At 33.8% G+C, this 21,239-nt stretch overlaps 3 protein-coding genes across 8 annotated transcripts in view; 2 read left to right on the forward strand and 1 right to left on the reverse strand.

Annotated features, from left to right (window-relative positions):
• LOC109535399 (tRNA-dihydrouridine(16/17) synthase [NAD(P)(+)]-like) overlaps window positions 1-21,239 on the forward strand; it is a 50,686-nt gene that overhangs the window by 13,052 nt on the left and 16,395 nt on the right. Inside the window, exons 2-10 of one of the 3 annotated variants that reach the window (XM_048669418.1) lie at window positions 464-506; window positions 17,851-18,778; window positions 18,845-19,056; window positions 19,121-19,280; window positions 19,502-19,697; window positions 19,754-20,002; window positions 20,064-20,325; window positions 20,409-20,564; window positions 20,637-20,826. In XM_048669418.1, coding sequence (XP_048525375.1) covers window positions 18,847-19,056; window positions 19,121-19,280; window positions 19,502-19,697; window positions 19,754-20,002; window positions 20,064-20,325; window positions 20,409-20,564; window positions 20,637-20,826 — 1,423 coding nt within the window. In that variant the 5' untranslated portion in view covers window positions 464-506; window positions 17,851-18,778; window positions 18,845-18,846. Of the gene's footprint in view, window positions 1-463; window positions 507-16,526; window positions 16,783-17,360; window positions 17,443-17,850; window positions 19,057-19,120; window positions 19,281-19,501; window positions 19,698-19,753; window positions 20,003-20,063; window positions 20,326-20,408; window positions 20,565-20,636; window positions 20,827-21,239 lie in introns of those variants that run through there. The other 2 variants (XM_048669420.1, XM_048669419.1) reach the window with 2 other exon arrangements.
• LOC109535405 lies at window positions 1,998-7,513 on the forward strand. Its single transcript, XM_019901312.2, has 3 exons — window positions 1,998-2,406; window positions 5,615-5,753; window positions 6,804-7,513. Exons 1-3 carry the CDS (start codon window positions 2,236-2,238, stop codon window positions 6,884-6,886), a joined length of 393 nt encoding a protein of 130 aa, XP_019756871.1. The 5' UTR covers window positions 1,998-2,235; the 3' UTR covers window positions 6,887-7,513.
• On the reverse strand, window positions 7,897-17,322 carry LOC109535402 (annexin B9). Of its 4 annotated transcripts, none has more exons than XM_048669423.1 (8): window positions 17,257-17,322; window positions 15,241-15,290; window positions 11,428-11,589; window positions 10,815-11,034; window positions 10,248-10,327; window positions 9,946-10,192; window positions 9,712-9,893; window positions 7,897-8,259 (listed from the first exon to the last, which is right to left on the reverse strand). In XM_048669423.1, the coding sequence occupies exons 2-8, from the start codon at window positions 15,268-15,270 to the stop codon at window positions 8,206-8,208; spliced, it is 975 nt and encodes a 324-aa protein (XP_048525380.1). In that variant the 5' UTR covers window positions 15,271-15,290; window positions 17,257-17,322; the 3' UTR covers window positions 7,897-8,205. The 4 variants fall into 4 exon arrangements, with proteins under 4 accessions (XP_048525380.1, XP_019756867.2, XP_019756868.2 ...); XM_019901308.2 differs by lacking the exon at window positions 17,257-17,322 and adding an exon at window positions 16,881-17,031; XM_019901309.2 differs by lacking the exon at window positions 17,257-17,322 and adding an exon at window positions 15,356-15,388.

The following is a 21,239-nucleotide window of genomic DNA, read 5'->3' on the forward strand; positions in this document are numbered from 1 at the left end:
AGTGGCAATTTGAGCACAACAATAAACAAACCGCCATCTGGATGGTGCGATGTTGTGCAAACTTGCTGTTTAAACCAATAAAAATACTTTGCGATAACACGTTTGAGTGGAAAGTTACAGCAAAAAAGTAGCACATCAATGGGGAAATTTTGCAATCAATTGCTGATTATTGAAAATAATTGTATATGTAGTTGTAAATGTTTTAGATCTTAGTAGAACGGATTTTTGAAGATTTACGTCAAATCAGTCGCACATTGTTGGCTAGTTTTTACTGCATTTTGATGTTCTACCCAATTCACGTGCTGTATTTTCATTTAAATCATCCAGAATGTTTCATAGTAATAATCTATAAAACTCCTTTAAGTTGAGTTGAGACTGAAATATTTTATAGCTTTGCTTTTTTGCAATTTTTCAAATATTTTATAATATCTTATAAAAAGTTCAAATTTCAACTCTGTTTCAGTTTTGGAGACCTGTTAAGCCCACAAGGCCTGCTCGAGTTTTATGTAAGTATATTGAAGATTTGTACTGTTTTTAAAGTTTTCAAGTAAATGAAAGGTTTTTCTTTGAATTGGTTCAATAATTTTTTTTTAGTAATTCAGTTTACTTCAAATCAAATTTTATTCCGCTGTAAATTTGACCGAAATTCAATTTCAATTAATTCCAACTTTGAAAAGTGAAAATGAATGTAATAAAAATGAGCAGTAGATTAATAGATCAGTGATGTTCAGATATGATTTTTGTTTTCCGGAAAGAAACACAAGTTAGGCGTAGGAAATAAATCGTCCGAACTTTTACGACAACTTTTTAACAAATAATAAAATCAAGTGAGAAGGTTTTTTGAGATTGAGATCGATCAACAGCAATTAATCGGTCTCAAAAGTGGTTCACTTTTTTTTATTTTCAAACCACAAAAGCTCTTTCCCTACAGATAAATTGATGGTTCGATAAGTAAATTTTGAAAATTATTAGACAAAAAATAAAATGCAAAAACTTTTCCTAGTTTGGATACAGTTTGGAAATAAAATTGAAGAATTGTATTTAAGAAAAATCTTCACTAATTAGTATAATTTAGTGTTTTGTCTAGTAACATAAAGTAAAGAGAAGCGATTAATTTTTGTTAAGCAGCATTATTATTATTTTAACTAATTGAGCATTAGCAAGAGGAAGATTTCTCTATAGCGCGTGCATAAGACACAAGAATCTGAAGTCCTTGTTATTTTTCTGATGTCCGCAATTTAAATTTTCTCATTCAGTTTCGTTTATATTCTTAAAAATTGATCTTGCAGAGCAGGGTTATCTTTATGAGACAATTTGGAATTTAGTCATCTCCAGTAGTCCAGAGGCATCCAAACAAACAGTAATCAATGAACTTCATGTTCAAATGAACTGCCCCAATAGCTAGTTTTTGTTAATGTTGCGAAATATTTCAGTTCATCACTTTATTTACTGAGGTGATTATTTATGTTTAATTCTATAAATCATTGAAAACAAGGTAATATTCCTGAAAACGCTCACAAATATTCATTAATGTCAAATGCAAAAGCTGATTCTGGATATAAAGACCTGAAGCAAAAAGCTCGAGTTAGAAATTTCAGGAAACAGATGGTTCAGCATTTGAACACCCGCCCGTTTAAAACGTGCACTTTTTACCCAAAAATCGCATCAATTTCCAAGAACTATGATTCGCATTTATGGCTGTCACATATATGTGAAAGTATAAATTTATTTGTAACAGTAGGAAAAGTTGACATTATAACTCAAAATCCAGCTTGATAACACTTAAATTGATTATGAAAACACTGAGACTGACCGCGTATATAAAGATGGCTGATTCGTTTGCTACCTAAGTTCTTCATATGAGCTAGAAAAAGTTAATAAAATATTGTGACTGATTCGAAATCGGCAAATTCCGTTAGGATCGACGTGCGAAAGCTTTTCCTCCGCAAAGACGCATATCGGTGGGGGGTTATCCGGACATTATAAATACAAATCATTTATCGGCGAAAATTTAATATAACACCTCTTATATGATTCGTTGTTTCTTATCAAACACTCCTCCTCAGTACTAGCGGCTCGAAATCAACGCTTTCTCGAACCTATAAAGCGATCGAACTTTGGGATTTGTTAACCAAAAGGAGGGATTATAAAGGCAAGGTAGATTGTCGAGTGAGGAAATTAACTGAACAAAAAACTCAGAGGAAATCGCAACTAAAATAATTTAAAACATCCCTGATGAATTTAGTGGTGTTAATAATCGTGTTTTCGATTGGAAACATTCGCGAAACTTTTGCAAGAAGTGTCGTGGTGTCCAGTGCTATAGGAGTTCAAGATTCCGAAGCTGCAGACGCCAGAATAAGCCAAAACGACCAGAAGCAGATTAGTGGAAATTATATTTCCTATTTGGTAAGTAAAAGACCGTGTTATGAACTATTCATGCAACGTCCTAAATATCCAAAGTCCAAAAGCTTGAATGTGTAATTCTGACTAATCTTGATATTTTCGACATTTTAAAAATTATTTTAATTAGTCATCACGATTCACCAGCTCTTATTTAAAAATTTTCAATTAAATTTTATGAGTGCCCAAACCGTAGATAGTCGCAACTTTTTTAAGACTTTTTTTTAAACAACAATTTTACCCTTGTTTCAACCATAGCTCGGCAGGAAACATTTTTTTATTTGAATTTTAATTGAACAGAAAACAGGAGAACCAAAGGTATTCTACAATACGTCTAAAATGTACTATGCCAATCTCAAGACGTGCAATTCAATTTAATTAGTTACCTCTTGCTTCTAGATTAAGATTATTCATATTTTTCGTGCTACTCTTTAGTGTTTCTCTTCATCCAACCAATTTTTGATAAAGCTGTATTCGCAAAAAAACGTTTTGATTAAAAACCCAATAAGCAAATGAGTAAATTTGGGTTATTAATAAAACTTCTCTTCTAGCTTCTCAATGCCTTCCATTTTGGTGTGGTTGATTTTTTAAAAAATTTAGTACAAAAGTGCAACAAACTAAAGTCAAATACTTTTCAAGGCAATGGCCAAAGTAATAAATTTGACAATCATTGCTAAGATACATTTTCTCTCGCAACTAGGTTGGTAGTTCTTGGCGAATTTTAGGTCAATGCCGACTTGTTACGATTAAATGCTATACTTTATCATCCGGCTTTAAATCACTCTGGTTTATCTAATAACCTGACATTCAATGATCGTTGAAAGGAAAGTGTTTCTTAATAAATTTATCCAACTATATAGTTGCACTTATTTGAAATATTGTCAAGCTGTCTGCAAAAATCCGCCAATTCCGGACTTGAAATTGTTTTTTTTTGAAGATGTGAAGACAATTTGGGTGGTCGATTTGTTAATTGTTATAAATACTTAACCCTTGACAAAGTTGACGAAAGCAATGCGGCTAATGACTGGATCAGTTCGGAGGATCAATGTAAACATCTCAATAAAGCATTGATAAGATTTGGTAAAAGGTGTCAAACATTGATAAGTGCATAAACAACAGCATAATTTCCTAAATAATGTCCTCATAATTATTGCTATTTATATACCACTATTTTGCGTTTTATCCTTATTGGCATTGGTCTGCACGGACGCAGTACAAACTTTCGTACTTTTTAAAAATGGACGTTATTTAATTAAAAAGATTGTATTTCTGGACAAAGATCATTTTCTTGAATGTAAATTGTGTGATTATTAATTATGCGTTAACGTAACTACCACGCACAGCGCGCTAAAATAATACTTTCGGTAACCAAATAAATGCGATAAAGTGTTTAAAACGTTTGTAAATGAGTATAAAGTCACATGAATGACCTGAAAACTACGATTTAGCAAGTAGTTATTTTCAACATTCAAAAATAACTTGAAAATACTGCATGCATAAAAAATATTTATTGTTTGATGTAGGTGCAGCCAGTATATAGTATTAATTCCAGTTCAACTTGAATTGATTTCTAGTTACTTAATTGAACAATCTCATTAAATTGAATGTAAATGTACTGAATGTCCCCGATTAGATAAGTCCAGATATTCGAATAGCGTCCAGCAGTCTATAAATTTGTAATCGGTGTTTATCGTAAAGGTTTTTTGTTTAATTTAACGTAGCAGATGACCTTTTCACATGATTTATGAAATGTGCGAGATATACCAGGGAAAATTTTTATATAGGTTCGAAGACATTCTCTGTTAGTATGTATATAGTTTTTATAATTTATTGTCTTTGCATGACAATTAACTGATTGCAAACAAATATTGCGCTGATTTATTGTTTTCTTGCTGATTGGCCACTATCGGCTAGTGTTTTGTAATTGAAATCGTTGTGACGGTTAAAAAATATCAGAAAACATAAATTATACAAGATGATTGTTTCCGATCCTTTGACGCTTAAGGCCACATGATATCTGAATGCTCTGTTGTGCCTTTATCTGGAATTGTCTAATAGTGCTGATTCTAGCTTGACAGCTAAAGCAAAGCTATTTTCACCCACATCGTATATGGCAAAATCAGGCGATAGTGGGTTCATAAATGGAACGAAATCGCAATTATTCCCAGAACCGTCAACAAGAACGTTAAATTTATTGTTTCTGACAACGTGTTGGTTCTGGCAAGCGAAATAATAGTTCCTCAGAAGGTTAACCCAAAGTTTAGCCTCTTCTTATCTGTTGAACAAAACATTGCTCAACGATGGCCGACAACGGGTTTAATATTGGGGATGACTTCATCAGATCTTCTAATAAATCACGTAGGTTTTCACATTTTAGTGAAATAAATTAGATTGATTATGCCACACTTTTGGTGCTTGGCAATTGATTTTAAAGTCGAAGATCAACAATGATTTATCACTTCGACTAATTTTTTGCCTCCGTTGTCCTGTTTTACAATTCTATCTGGTTATTAGACCACTTATTCAGTTTACTACTTCTCTTCCTTTTACTCTTTGTATTACCTATAGTTTTTTGCTCACGCTTCGAAACTCTCTTGGTTTGAGTTCTTACTGACATTTCCAAAAAAAGTGTTTTCTGGAATCTTTTCTGAATATTAAAATTCTTCATCGTCATGAAGTCGTAGATTCTTCTTCATACATGGACTTGACTCTTTTGTTTTTATGCAGAATGTGGCATTTTTCACTCAGAATTTTTTCAATATTCATTGTGAAAAAAAGAGGCCGATGAAGGCATTATTTATTGATCCGGCCTAAATATCAATGTGATAAATGATGACCAAACACCAGTAAAAACAAAAATGATACAATAAAATGTAGGTACCAACCGGACTAAAATCGGTTTTTAGGGTCAAAAAAATTTGATAACCACTCTTTTAATTATTTTTTTATCAGTCGGTTTCTTCATTTGACTCAAAATTGACATAATTACTAATTAAAAGTTGTTGATAAATTTAGACGGATCGTGTCAGATCATTCTAAAGTTTACTGACTCATAAAACCGAATTTCGTGTTAAATAAATAATGGTGTGATGAGATAATTAATTGAGTTAAATGCGATAGAAATTAACGTTTGAGGAAATTTTCAAATTTGGGACTTTTGGAATATTTATTGTCTGCATACTTAACTCGTATAATAATTTTAAGATTTATGCAGGATAATCAGGCTGCACTATTAGTTGATCAAATTCAACAATACAAGAACAAGGAACTGAGCAAAGAGGTCCAAAGCAGAATTGAGGAATTTATCATGTTGAAGCAACAATCTAACAACCAGAGGCAAAAAAGACGACCACGTAAGTAACTTTTAGTCAAGTATTCATGAAGATGCTAACTGGGTTTTATAAGACAAATTAATTTGAGATGTTTCTCTACTCCTTATGGCACGTTTAATTATAGAAAAAATATTGAAAGACTATGAATAGTTCTTATTATTCGCATCATTGCATGTTAAATAATGTTTACGAAATATAATCTAAATAAACAGAACAAGCTTATGCGCGTTGCATGCCGCAGAATGGCAGAAAAAAAACATCAATTTGCATCAACATATCTTGTTCGTAAATTACAGTAAATTTCAATTTTTTTTTTTTTAGTTTTTTTTAATACATAATATTGAAAATATCAGAACAAACTCATATAATGCGTTTCTACTGAAACAAGAATTTCGTTTCGTTTTGCGTTACTGTCTAATAAGTTCTAAACATAAATTGTTCCGCACTTTTTCATGTGTTGGTTTTAATAATCTTATCATAAAAATGTATTGAATGAAGATTTATACGATTCAAACATCTTTTACTTCTTTTACTTTCGGGCTTGTAATGTTCTTCTTGATACATTAACTGTTGAGAACTACCAGCATTAGCGTAGATTCGGAATTTCTATTTGCAAAACTCTCTTTTAAACAGATCGCTGACTCTTTTTTTATATGTAGATTTGTGCATTTTAAAGGGCTTGGACAATACGTGTTCTCTGAAAATCACTTTGGACTATTTACAACTATACTATACAAGTCAAAAATACACTGCTGACCTATCCTTATCTTCTTGTGTATCTTCGATAATATAGCCGATAATCTGATAAATTTGAAAATAATTGTTGCGAAGCCATTCACGTGAAATCGGGACAAAAACAAATCGATTTCCAGTCATTTACAATTCCATATTTTATTATTGTCATTTACACATTCGTCCCACAGTCGGCTTTTGTAATGAAAGGAGCCACGTAAATGGGAGACTGAGCTATCGAGGCTGGTCCGTTATCTGCCCTTTATCTCCACCTACATTCAGATATTTCTTTTTGCTGGAAAATACGCCGCAGTCTATAAAGATTCAAATCTGTTCCAGGTCTCACACCTTGTTTGTTCAAGATATGCAACATGGGAAGAAAACGTCAACATCACGTTTTATGTACGTACAAAAGCGACTAATGATACAAAAGGAGCAACAATGTCCTAAACGGCTTGATGGGATGTGTGTTAAGCTAAAAATTGTATTTTCTGTTTAATGACGATAACAGATATTTTTTTATGTCACCACAGCTGAAAAGAAATCCAGAGCAAGACTTATAGGTTTCATTACTTGGAAGCAATAGTTTAAAATATTTGAAAGAAGATGTTTTTTTTCCTTTTTTCCGTTGTAACAGGGTATTTTCTTTCAGATTATTTTCATATTACATTTTTATCTGTAACCAGTACCTGCTGTATTCTTATAAATCGAAAATACACTCAAATGATGTAAATATTAGTCGTTAATATATCACAGTATCCCATTAGAGAATTTACAATGTTTGTTATGTAAGTGTAATTTTCGCGATCTGCAACTTATTCTATTTTCAACAATATTATTTTAGTATTATTACAGTATGCTATTTATTTTTATATTTTTATAAAACTGTAAATACACTTTAAATCAACCATCAGTAGGATATAGTTTAAGCTGCTACTTACGTGCATTTGATATAGCGGCCCTTTCTCGCTAGTTAGTTTACTATATCAACCTCGTTGAATATTTTTTATTTTTTTATAAATAAAGTCGACATAGGCAAATATCAAGTATCATAGTGTTTATTCGAGTCCTTTCTTACGGTTTTAGGCAAAAAACCAAAGAAATCAACACGCGCGCAGCTTGAAAGAGTTTTAACAATTTTTAATTTGTCAGTATTCACAAGTTTTTGCTTTTCCATTCCTTCCACGTTGTATCAGCTTGTATAACATTGTTAATTTAGACAACTGAAAGTTTGCAAGATTGAAACCGTTATTATAGGTATCAATTGTTTTTACATTTTCGAGTACATTTGTCTAAAATATTTGCATTTTCGTGTTTATTGTCCAATATATGTCCTTTAGCCCTATTCGCTCATCACTATAATCATGTAGCGAAGATCGTTGAACAAACAACTATTCTGCTGCATTCATGCAAGAAATAAAACGAAACAAAATTGTTCTAAAATACATTTTATTGAAAGCACCAGAAAGCACATATACAAATGTTTACAAAAAATACGATATATCATATTATAAAAACAAAACAAAATCAGTGAGATTATAATAGGTAGTAACTAGACAATTATAAAATGGTTTGCACCCCATACTATATGTGAACATCTGAACAGTAAAATAAGCTGAGCTTTGATCTAACATGTACCAGCATTAAGGCCACCTCAAGTTGTCTAACTCCTCTAAAATGCTTATTTCATATAGTTTTGTAATATTCTCATTTTAATTATTCGAACGTGACCTGAGTTGTTTTAGAACGTAGATAGTACAACCAAAACGTACTTGATGTCATTATTCACATCGTCCTGGAAACATACAAAAATTATTCACAAAACTGTATACATTGTGATTACATTCCAATAACTGTTATAATGGACCCACTAAGGCAAATAGTTAATTTCCCTATTGAGTCAATTATTCCCTTATGACTATTCAACCATATAAAGCAGTACTTGTATTCATAACAACCATAAACATTTATCGACTAGTGGCAGTAGATGAGAAAGCTGTTTTATAAGAATACGGTTTGACAAAGAATCGTTTTTTAGTGAGAATTTGATTTTTTGGACACTTATGGAGTGCGTAAGTTGAGGGAGTTGGTGAAATTAGTCGATAATGGCCAGAAGAACCTTTTTGTAGTCGCCAGAGGTGTCACCCTGCAAAGGGAAGGAAGTATTAGTTAAGGTCTTCTACAGTGTGGACCAACAATATAAAATCAGCAGCAAACCAATAAGGCTGCTAAATCATATTTATGGTCGCTTGATGTTAATATGATTAGATATCCCAACACAAAATACACAGTGCGGTTAAAAGGCAAAAAGACTAAACATATACAGGGAGGTTCACCAAATATATGCACAGCTATAGCGTTGATATCTGTAAGATAATTCTGAAGTTATTTGAATGTCTGATGAGTGGAAAGTTTTTGGTGGTTCACCCTGTATACCTTCATAGACTGGAACTGATCAGTGCAGACGAAAATAGCGAGCCGAATGAATAAATCATGCAAAACGAAATAATGTTTTCCCAACTAGCTATGTTATTAACGTGTGTTTTGTTGCGAAAAAAATTATGCGATCGTTAATGGTAATTAAAAGTGACTAAATAAATAATAACTGATACAGGATGAGTGTTAATCTCACCTCAAAATTGTAGGCCGAGCGACATTCCTCAGGGCAAACAAAGAGAAGGACTATTACGTAATGTTTGCACTTTTATAGCGCTCACTGGTAACTTCATTTAATACCGCGATAAAATATTAATCAAAAACCCGCCTACACAATTGAAAAAAATTAGTATCTGATAATGGCACTTAAATTCTAGGGAAAGCAAAACTTTTTAAAGGGAATTTATTTTTGTAAAACTAATATCAAGTTTCATCCATGTGCTATTGACTTAAATAGACACTGTATGAACTGAGCCCATTATTACACTAAGAACATTTTACTCTATGAGTAGAAACCAAGAAAGAAGAATTGACGTATGTAAATAACGGAATGTTTTAGAAAAAACTGCTTGATAATATATCTGAATTGCCTTCAAGCAGTGCAACTAAACAAATACACAAAAAACAATAAAAGTTTAGGAAGCAGGCAAGGAAGAAACGGTTGAGACGAGTATTATCCAAAATCTAGAAAAGTTTGAACCGCAAAGCTAGTTGGGTACATTTAAGTCTTCACACCTCTGGGCAACCACAAATAGGTTTGTGAAACTACCAAACACCTCCACCAAAAAAAAAGCAAATTTCTATATCTTACCTGAATCCAACTTTCCAAAGTCTTTCCATATTTATCGACAAAGGCCTGCTTGATGTCGGCCAAATCGATCTCTGATCTAGACACGACAATTCTGATCAATGTCTTGTCATTAGTGCCCAAACCGGCCATGGATTCGTGAAGTCGCTCGGCAAAGTACCCCACTTTGCTTTTTACACATTTAACTAAAATTGGGAGTTAATTTAAAAAAATATTCGGTACTGAGCAGGAACTTACCAATCCCCAACAATCCCTTCTGAATGCTTCCTGAGAATTCCTTCTTGATAACTGACTCGATGTCTTTGCCAGTCAATCGTTCGTATTCGGCAAACGTGGCTCTGAGCTGCTGGTAACTGCGGGTGATCAGAATTGAGTTAAATACTGACTCTTCGGTTCCCCATTTTGATTCGCCGGCTTCAATGATGGCCTGTGCATCAGCTTCAGCTTGTTGCTCATTGACTCCCTGGTTTTCATCTCTGTTAGCCTGCAATTCAAAGACATTAATCTCCAGTTCTTGAAATGAAGAATTTACCACTTACTTGACAGAGAGAGATCAAGAGTCGCTTGAAGTGGCCGGAGGTGTCGTCTTTTAAGTCTTTTTCTAGAGGTTTTCCGTACACTGCAATAAACGTTCGATCAATTAGCCTAATCGCAGGGCAATAAACGATATCATCTGTGGATTTTCAGTGTATTTTCAGAAATAGTAAAGTGATTGCTTTCGGTAAATAATATTAGTAAAGTAAAGTCAACGTTGCGCCATATATTCCATATTTTGGTGATATTATCAAGAAAAATCTACTAACATAAACTGAAAATGTCTCAATACCAGATTTTTCTTTACTTTTACGCATTTATGTGAATTGTTTCTAAAACAAAGCAATAAGATTTAAATGATTTTTTCAATTTTTGTCTGTTCTCTTTATTTAAATCTATGTGTTGAAAAAAAACTTAAATGAAAGTAGCAGAAAAAGAAAAATGAATATTGGCCCGAAAAAACAGAAAATACACTTTTAAATGCATTCTCGCTTGAATAATTTTGGGTAAATTTGATAACCTCTCGTTGTTTCTAATAAATAAATGAAGTCTGAGCAATGAAGAAGACTTACATTGTTCGTAGAATTGACCGATAGTTCTAATACCGTAGTTGGATAATGTGCACAATATTTCAATGATGGCTTCTTCATCGGTTCCCAATCCAGCAACAGCGTCGTGAAGTTCTTTCGCATAAAATTGAGGCAATGGAGTCATCAGAGCCACAATCACATCCTCAAACTTGCCTCCAAGTTCGCTTTTCAGTTCGGAAATTAAGTCTTTGCCGTACGAAGTCTGAAGAGAAAAACATAGCTACAATTTATTTCTCGGTTAAGTTGGAATTTTTAAATTGCAATTTTCCTCAAGGCCGGTGTTTATTTCAAAAAAAGCATTTAAAATGCAGTTAAGCCCGGTGAAAGTTTGCAACTAGTTTTGCTTGATTTCTCTTGTGTCTTGAAAGAAACGTGAGCTTTCCGTAATCGGTAGTAAGTGTGGCGTCATCTTTACAACATTTTATGTGGGCGATGTTAATTCCAATCGTTTGTAGGCGTGACCTCATGCCAAGACTATTTGGTCATTGTTATGATAGCTTGACTCAATTTTTCTTCAGATTATCTGCATTCAATATGCATCTAGAGCATTCTTCCACCTTTGTAGCTTCTTTGAAGATTGAAGATTTTGTCTTACCTTGAAAGTTTCGGCAATTTCTAGTCTTTGTACGATGCCTCTGCGGGCCAAAACATCGATTATGGCTTTTTCATCGGCTCCGAAACCTTTCATCGCCTTCTTCAGGGTGGCAGCATCAGCTACGGGGTCGAAGGGGTCTGCTGGGTAAACAGTGGGGGTGCACTAAAAAAATGAATAACAGTGTGAATTATCAACAAAAACAATCGCATTAACTACGTTCGTAAATGAATGAGAATTTCCACATTGGGCGTATAATGGTGTTGGTAATTTCCGGTGTGTTTTTCTATGGTCAAATTAATTCAATGCCAAACAATTTTCAGTTTAGCTAACGTTGAATGAAAGGACTGCTCTAATCGTGAGTGTTATTTATAGATGGTTACCCAAGAACTTCCTTGCTGAACTATGCTAGAAAGATTCTGGTTAATCTAGTGGGCTGTTCAGTCATCATAAGGCACTCCCACAGATGCTTTAATCAAAATCAACTATGTATTTACAGCCAGAGATTTAGAGTTGTATATATTTGTAAAACTAGATTTAATTTTACATATAATTGCGGTCTATGCATATAGGGATCTAAAATATTATAATTCCAAGTTTTGCAACTGAACTAATTCACAGTTTTGCAACTGAATAATTCACAGTTCTAGCTAGGACAGATTATTCGATTGTATCGGCTTGGAACTTAGTTCGGCAATGAGAACATAATATTTACGCTAAAATGAACGAGGCAATTCAACATTTTTAATGGAAAACAATATTTTTGCTCTTTATTTTTTATTCATCCACTGATTTTATTGCCATGAGCCGGTTTTGTCCTTGTGGAGCGAAAACTGATTCCATCTAAGCGTGGGATAAACCATTAGAACGGCACATCTATTTTGAGTTTTATTAAATAAAGCATGCACGGGCAATGTTTCCAGTTTATTTTTATATTTTTTAGATTCCGTAGAAATTTCTAGTTAGTTTTCTTAGAGGTCATCCAAAGACTTTCCATAATTTTTAGAAAGTCAACTAACTACAAATTCTAGTATTTTTCCATTCCAGTCTTAATTCTTTTGTTAATCACATATAGCCAGTAGTTTTTTAAACCGTTCATGAAAGTTAGAAAACCACTCCACTAATCAAAGCGCTCAAAGTGGAAGTTAAGGCGGTTAATGGAATTATTTTTTCGTCAGATCGTGATTATTTCACTTCAGCATTATATTAACCTGACCTTAAGAGAATCGCCCAGTAGAAATGATGAAAAAAACACTGTAATTTCCATAAAACTGTATATTTAACCCTTTTAACAATGTATTTACAATAAAAAATCAGTTTTGGTTCCATGCTATAATTGCCTATATTTTCAAACAATTATTACTTTTGTTGCTTCATCGTTTAGATTAAATTCGAAATAATTTGCAAATGCAAAACAGTTCAGTTTCAGAAAAATTATGTTCTGATTAGGATGAGTCAATGTCCAAACATTGCCAACACTAATCAGGTGACAAACAAGGTCAATATTATTTATCCTGCACGTAGGACATAATTAACAGCATAATTTACATGTTATTTTTACATCAACATCCTAAATATTTTTACGGTGTGTAAGTGTATGGAATAATTTATTGTTTGAAAGTTCAAATTTTTAAGTCCCATAAAACGGCTACCGAAAATGTGTAAAACAGGCAAATAAAAAATCCGAACAAGCTAAATGTCCTGAAATCCAAAGTTTCCAAAGAGAGCTTCCTAAAAAAGTATCTAACACCGTTGTCTAAAGCAGGGCATAAATGTTGTTAAAAAGTCTTGTAAAGTGTTCCTGATCGCACTATCCCCATTCTCTAAATTTCCTAACAGGAAATTATTATTATTCTCGACTTATCGATCTTCCGATGGACTTCGTTGTTGATTATTTCATAAATATTCACTCGAAAACCCCTTAATTATCTGTGCCAATTCGAATTTCCCCCTTAACACACCCCAAGTTTCCGTGTTAGTATAATGTTTCGAAAGCTGCTAGTAAAATAAACTGGAATGTGGTGCCAGAATGTCTCGTCCCTATTAAATACAAGAACGCTTTCCATGCCAAGCCTAAGTTTTTAGTTGGAAACGATCAATATTTGCTTTCTATAACATAAAGTTGCCAAAGTCGAAGTGAGGTTTTATGTTGGAATTGTTTGGGAAAAATAACAGCTTTAAGATTAGATCGTTTTGGCTTACTGAGATGACCTTTTTCCGTGAAACAGTTAAATGAATACCGTGTCTTTGCCATCAAGATCTCGAATAGACATCATCAAGCAAGTTATCTCATAACCTCGGTATGCAACCTTCGAACGTGAATCATGGAATAATTTAAAAGCAGCCAGCCATAAACATCATTCAAGATGTAGAATGAATAAATAAATACGTAATTTTATTGCACTTGCACACCAATAGCAACATGTTTTTCAATGGTTATCAGTAAGCCACCCTATTGTAGCTTTGAATAAATAATACAGCTTTTTGCGCGAATTTTCTGGCTAATTATATCAGCCAAAAATTATTACCTTGCTAGCAAATTTTCCTCGTTGATGCGAGCTCTCAAAATTTGGTCAGAACTTTTAAAAATTCCTGAGTTTATGGAACTTTTCACATTTTTTTCCAAAGTCGTGTTTAAGTCATAACAAACATCATAAATAAATTACCTTATCGATGTTTATACTATATTTAAATTTTTAACTGCTACTTCAAGAGTTTAATATATTAATGTACAAATTCGACTAATATTCAAAGTTTCCAAAGGAGATTGTTTAGTTTTCTGTTGATTTAATCAATAAGTGCAGCCAAAAAGAAAACGAAAATATTCTTGGCACGATTTCAACACACTAGCATCATTAAATTACGTAAACAAAAACATTACTGAACTGAAACTGAAATTCCATTCGAAAAGATACTATTAATTAAGTTTTTCAATTAAACTTTAAATATTTTGAATCAATCTAAAGAACCGTGATTAAAATAAATTAAAATTTTTTATTTTTAACAAAATGCGTTAATTTTTCCGAAGAACGTTGGAAGGAGCCTCATTTATTCATTTAATTTAAATATTAATCTTGGTTTTGATTTTTGTGATAATTTACCAAGCAGCATAAGAACTGCCCTTGTGTTTCTTTTGCTTAACGCCTCACATGACACGCCCTTAAAATATACCGGGTGGAGCACTTAAACGACTTAAATCTATACGTTTAATTAATAAGAATAGATCAATTTTCTTCAAGTGTAATTCATTTCTAAGTAAGCATCATTAAGACTTGATTATTTCCCATTAATGTTTCCAGATTTATTCTTATCTCTGTATTGTATATCGTTATATGTTTAATGAGCGTGAGCGCGTTTATAGAAATAACGTTAGATCCTAGAATGGAAAAAATCGTAAATATTTGCGCAAACACTGCTTTCAGGTACACGAAAGAGTAGGCCCTGTGTGGGATCCGGATTAATTGCTCCAATCTTATTAATTGCAATTTAAGCTCCCAATGTACCACAATGAAACCGGCAAAAATGCCTCAATATGATTAATTAGTTTTATATACTTAATTGGAAGCGTTTTTTTGATAGAAGTAATCCCGAGAATTTTTCCTTTTTCTGCTGCATGGAAAAGGTTTGCTTGCTTTTAGTAGCAAGAGCTACATAAGTTTTTTATAACAACCTGTCAATTGAATGATTACCCACATGAATGACTTCATTCGTTCATTTCAACTACCATTAACATGAATCAGTTGGCGCATTTTATCTTTAAGTACTTACTTCTAACTATACCTAATCTGTTAAGTAGTAAGTTAAGAAAGTTCTTACCTTGAATGGGTAGTATTGTTGGCTGGTCATGATTACTGATTCGATATTAACTAGAAGAAAAAAAACAAAACTAGTAACTAATGGAACAATAAATTAATGCTTAACAAACAGGTACCGGGTACGACTTTAGTCGACGAATTATCAGTCTCAACTGAGTGCGTCGACGCCCGTTTAAGAATAAATATACTTTGCACATTAACAAACCAGTGATATCATCGTTTTAAATAAACGTTACCTTGCAATGGTGAATAATAACATTTGTAATGAGTAACATTTCAAGAACTGAAAATGAATGAAAATTGCAGGAATTTGCAATATAACCGATACAAATACCGAGTTTATTAACATAATAAGACCTGGCGCGTGTGGGTCACCGATAAGGATAATGCCGCCTAAATTTGTATTTTAAGTATTTTACTTTGACAGTAATTTGTGTGTATTATATGTATTCTGTCGATTTTCGTAAAGGTCCTAACTTTTGAACTAAAGGGTTCTAAGATCTTTAAGGCAAAAGTCTATTTTTTATGACGTTGGTAAGACAAAAAAGTACACCAAAAAAAAATCATGTATGATTATTTTGCACGTAATTTCTACGCCAATGTGAAAAATGGAAATTTGAAAGCACATTTACTGTTTTCTACGCAAAAAAGTACCTTTTCCCAAAAGCTCTATTTCAAGTCGCTTTAGGGGTAAAGTACATTTGAATCGATTAAACAATAAAATAAAATAAAAAACAGCTCACAATACGGTTTTTGACTGAGAGCACTCTTTTGCTCAGAAAACAATGTTTCTTCAACTGATGTGATTGAAAGTTTTAGTTTTTCTCAGTAGATTAGAAAGTAGGAACAAAATAATCCTACTTGACCCCAAAAGGGGTGACTGCCAGGTCCATATTGCCATACGGTTTATATTCTATTTTTGAATAAAGTTGTGCTTTTTTGTTTTGAGCACACTTTTTAAATTTTTTTAAAAAACATGAAAAAAATACATTTTCAACGCCAATTATTAAAAATTATATAACATTCCTGGACGATTCGATGTCTGTCTGTGAAAATTTTCCACTAAATTAATAATAGCCGTAGTTTTATTTGGCTGAATTTTTTTTCAATTATACCAGACGTTTACGTGATTAATTTGCCAAAAATACTAAATTTTAGTGCGCTCTATAGGGGTAAATTCGCAAAACTGAAACCATTTGTAGAAGCTGAGAACGATTTATGTGGACCAAGTTCTATAAAAAGCGACAAACATGTTCATTTTTATTTCAATACTTTCAAACTCGAAATCGTGTTTTTTTCGATGACTAGTGGAACATATGCCGGTCGGAAAGAGTATGCTAATTTTAACCATGATTAGTTGCGGGCTATTTTTAACAGTATCAATAAATGCACGTCGATAACTTAAAATTGTCGCATAGAAACGCCAGTAAATGATCAATTAAACAAGGCAATTGATGTAAAAACGAAATAATCTGCTAATTTAGGTCAGCGCCACTATGGTTTGGTCATACTTTATAGATTTTAGACCGGCATAACCTTTTGAGTAAGTAATGCAGGTGATTTGCACCATCTGCCAACATCAAGATAAGTTTGGAGATGTTTAGAAGAAAATTTATTCAAATTGGATTAAACTGTACTTACTTGGCTCTGAAATGGAACAAAATTCGTAAAAAAGTCACACCCAGAGAGAATGTAGTGAAAATTCCTGCTGGCTTTCGACTATGCGCAAACAGAACAGGATTGAATTGAACGCTGCTGGCTGAAGACGAATATTTTTGGTGCCGCTGCTGATATTCCATGTCGAGGTCGAAAGCTGGGGCTGCGGATGTGGTCATGGTGGAGGGACACAACTAGTTTTCTCATTGGCGTACGCGAAGCCACAAAACGCGTCTTCGTAACGGTACAAGAGCAAAAAGTGCTGTTATTTACCATATTTCAAGCGGTTCAAGCAGATATGTTTCAAGGAATTAAGTAACACCCAAAGAAGTCATCGCATCAGAAATCAAACCCAACTTACCTTACCGAATTTTACTCTAATTTATAAATGTTTCATTTACTGCCTGTCTATGTGACAGAAATTTCAAAGTTGTCACTCAATAATTTATTCATTTGACACGTCATGTCCTGAGTCATTGTCAGTGTTTGTCATTCCCGTCAAAACTGTTCAGTTTTGCCTTTATAACTCCTAGGTAGATATTTTGTGGTACGTGATTTAAATTAATTATCATTTCCTTTACTTAATCCGTACACTACAAACATGTCAACTTTCTCAGCGATAGAATAATGTTCAATTTTAGAGAAACAAAAAATACTAAGTTTACGGTAAACTTCGGGTTGTCTTCGTTCAACACCAAAGACAGTAAAAACTCTCGGTTTGTCAAATGTATGAAATAATTTGTTGTTAAGTTAAGTATTGCTTCTAAGCAACAATTCAAGACATTTGCAAACAAAGCGAATTTGTTTCTTGAAATATTTTTTTTTTACAAGAATGATGCAAGGAATTGTATATGAATCATTGCAAGGAATTGTATAGTAGCAAAAAGAAATGAAAGTTATTTCTCGTTAAGGTTAAATTAATATTAAAGATAGTAAACATTTCTATTTTTTATAGAATAAGCGGAAGAGCCCGGCCGAAGCAAAAGACAATGAAGCTTCCAGAATATTCTAATGTTTTAAGCCCAGAAGATCATGCGCTAGTTTTGGTAAGTTCAACTACTTAACCACTGATATGCGCATCATTAAAGGGTTTGAGCCGTTTGTTAAACATATCGATTCACTATCGATATTTGCCACTAGCTATTATATAACACTTTCTGTCGTATGTAGTTGTCAGCTTGCTTCACTGAAGTTCAGCTACTCTAATGCTCGATCTGAAGATTATCGTCAATGTTTTCCGGTCTTGTCAGCACTGAAATTGCGCTTCAATATATTTAAAAGATCAAAAAATATCGATTCAAAGTGCTTCGATAGCCCTTCTCTTCTCTTTTCGCATAGGCACGCTGACAGTACTACCCTTGACAAGAATTCGTTGCAAATTGATAAAATTGTTGCGAAATATTAACAATATTTGACAAAACTATGCGCGATTCTTAAAAAATGTGTTAAAATATGGTTAACGCAATAATTTTAGTCATTTGGGTGCCTCGGCATCATGTGCGTATGATACTGTGCGAGCTACTGGCAAATCTGCAAAATGCCTTGAAATCAGGTAAGAATTTTAAAGTTTTTCCAACAATGCCTACAGTTTGAAATTGTTTGCCAACTAGCGGTCTAAGTGCGATTATTGTAAAACTTCGGAATGATTTTGGAGGGAATTTGAATTTTTTTATTATTCCGTCCGCTAAAGAAGCGCATGTGCGTAAAATTTCCCGCATAAAATTTGTATTTTAACAATAAAATCTGCTCCTGCCCGACCGCAACACAAAAAACCGGCCATCATTTCATCAAGCTATAAATTCGTTGTGTAGTGAGTGGACTCCCATCGATATACAAATACATAACCACACATAACCTAGCTTAAAAAGGATAAAAACAGAGAAGTATATATGAAATAAATTGCTGCTTAGAGCAAATTAATGGTCAGAGACTAAGCTACGTAGTTCCAGCTATGGATTTTTGGAAGGATCTGGGAGGTCCGACCAAAATTGTCGCCCCCATGGTAGATGCCAGCGAGTTGGCATGGCGCTTATTGAGTAGAAAATATGGGGCCCAATTGTGTTACACGCCAATGTTGCACAGTGCCCTGTTCTCCAAGGACCCAAAATACCGAGCTGAGGCACTTGTTACGTGTGAAGACGATAAGCCCTTGATAGTGCAGGTGAGTTAAATAGTACTAATCTAGGCCACAGAAGAGAGTAATAGAATCGATTTGGTTGTTTCAGTTCTGTGGAAATGACCCTCAAACGATGTTGGATGCAGCCCTATTAGCGCAAGACCATTGCTTGGCAATTGACATAAATTTGGGCTGTCCTCAAGCTATTGCAAAAAGGGGCCATTACGGGGCTTTCTTGCAGGATGAATGGCAGTTGTTACACCGTATAGGTAAATATATGTTTCTAGATCGAGAGTTTTGGAAAAAATCACAAAATATCCCCCAATATAAAGGGGGTATGTTCTGTGGAAAAAATGCTTGAACTTGACTTGTTATGTCTGTTTAGTTTGTTATGTCTGTTAGTAAACTATTTTAAGCCACTTGGTTGGTATCAAGTTCCCGTTGTGTATTTAGCACATTTTAAGGATAATACCTACATTTATATTTCTAGTAAGCTTACTGAGCCAACATTTGAAAGTGCCGGTCACATGTAAAATCCGAAGATTTGAAACCAAAAAGAAGACAGTACAGTATGCGAAAATGCTGGAATCGGCAGGTTGCAAAATGTTGACTGTCCATGGACGCACTAGAGAACAAAGGGGCCCTCTAACCGGCCTGGCAGATTGGAGTTATGTAAAAGCTGTAAGGTAGTAAATTCGAAGCACGAAAATTCATAATACTAATTACAAGCTTGTTTCTTCAGAGATGCAGTAAAAATACCAGTTATATCGAATGGCAACATTCAAAACATGCAGGATCTGCAAAGATGTTTGGAAGAAACTGGAGCAGTAGGAGTAATGACTGCCGAAGGCAATTTGTACAATCCTGCCCTTTTTCTTTGCCAAAATCCCCCTTGCTGGGTTCCAGCTCTTGAGTATTTGCAATTGGCCGAAACATACCCGTGCCCCAACAGCTACATCCGGGGGCATTTGTTCAAGCTATTTCACCATGTGTAAGAAAACCATGTTTGCAAAACTTTTCGAAACCATACCCAAATCGAATGCGCCTTTTAGACTATCAATCCCCGAAAATAACCCTCTGAGAGGGGAATTGGGAGCAGCCAATACTCTTGATCAGTTTAAAGAGATTACAAAGAGAATTATGGGAATTTATGAAAAATTCTATCTAGGAAAAGTAATTTGGAAACACTGTACGGAAGAGGGCACACAAAACTTGATATTACCTCCTTGGTTGTGTCAGCCCTATGTGAGAGATACTCCCGAAAACCACGTTAAAAAAATGGAAGAGCAGAAAAAGGAGGCGGAGAAAAAAATTGTAAGTAAAACCTCTCAACAGCAAATATTTTCTCAAAGAAAAGCCGGACAATTTTATATGTACTTTACATTTGTTGTTATTAGGCTGAAGGAAGTAAAAGGTTGTACGAAGATCCTGAAGGCAACGTCATTAGTAGAAAGAAGATGAAAAGACTGAGGAGAATGATGAGAAGGCCAGAAAAGCCAGATTCTTGTCCAGAACGTCCTATGGAAAAATGTTCTCTTTGCGAAAATCCACTGGTAAATATCCGTTTCTTATTGTACCTTTTTCTTGCCGCATAGGTTTATCTGCTATTTTTTTATTAATTTCAGGGGTTCAAATGCGGTTATAAGCTTTGCAAGAAATGCTGTCGTGATAAATGCTTTACCGGTAATCTTGATTGTGAGGGTCACAGAATTTTGGTAAAAACGCGCAGAAAAATGGCGAAGTTTTATGCCGATCAGACAAAGAAGTCAAGTTGTGCCCAAATGGAAAGCACCGATCCTGAGGTGCTATTAACAGGTATGGCAAGAGATGGCTCGTGACAATAAATGTTTTTGTTTATTAAATTTGTTTCATTTTGCAACCCAATTTTTTGACTTGATTTTTGCGTTTAATATTGAATTATTTATTTATATATCTTCTTGAGAACAAAAGAAATGCTTTCCAATATTTGTAACATCCGACATTTGTTTAGAAATGTATGCACCGCAATTTATCATCATGACATTTATTCGAATTTGATGTCGGAATTACTTTTATGTAGCTGACATATGACACAGCATCTCTGCAGGATATTTTAGTCGCATAAGTTCACTAGAATCGAAAGCGGGATTTCCATCTATGAATTGCCTTTTTTTAAAACAATCAGCTAATGTCAATAAACCTGACGGGATGCTTAATAACGCATTGTTATTCTATTACTTCCTAACAAT

Source organism: Dendroctonus ponderosae, unplaced genomic scaffold, assembly GCF_020466585.1.
Source record: "Dendroctonus ponderosae isolate FM_Combo_2020 unplaced genomic scaffold, Dpon_F_20191213v2 Dpon_F_20191213_8, whole genome shotgun sequence".
NCBI classification, from domain to species: Eukaryota; Metazoa; Arthropoda; class Insecta; order Coleoptera; family Curculionidae; genus Dendroctonus; species Dendroctonus ponderosae.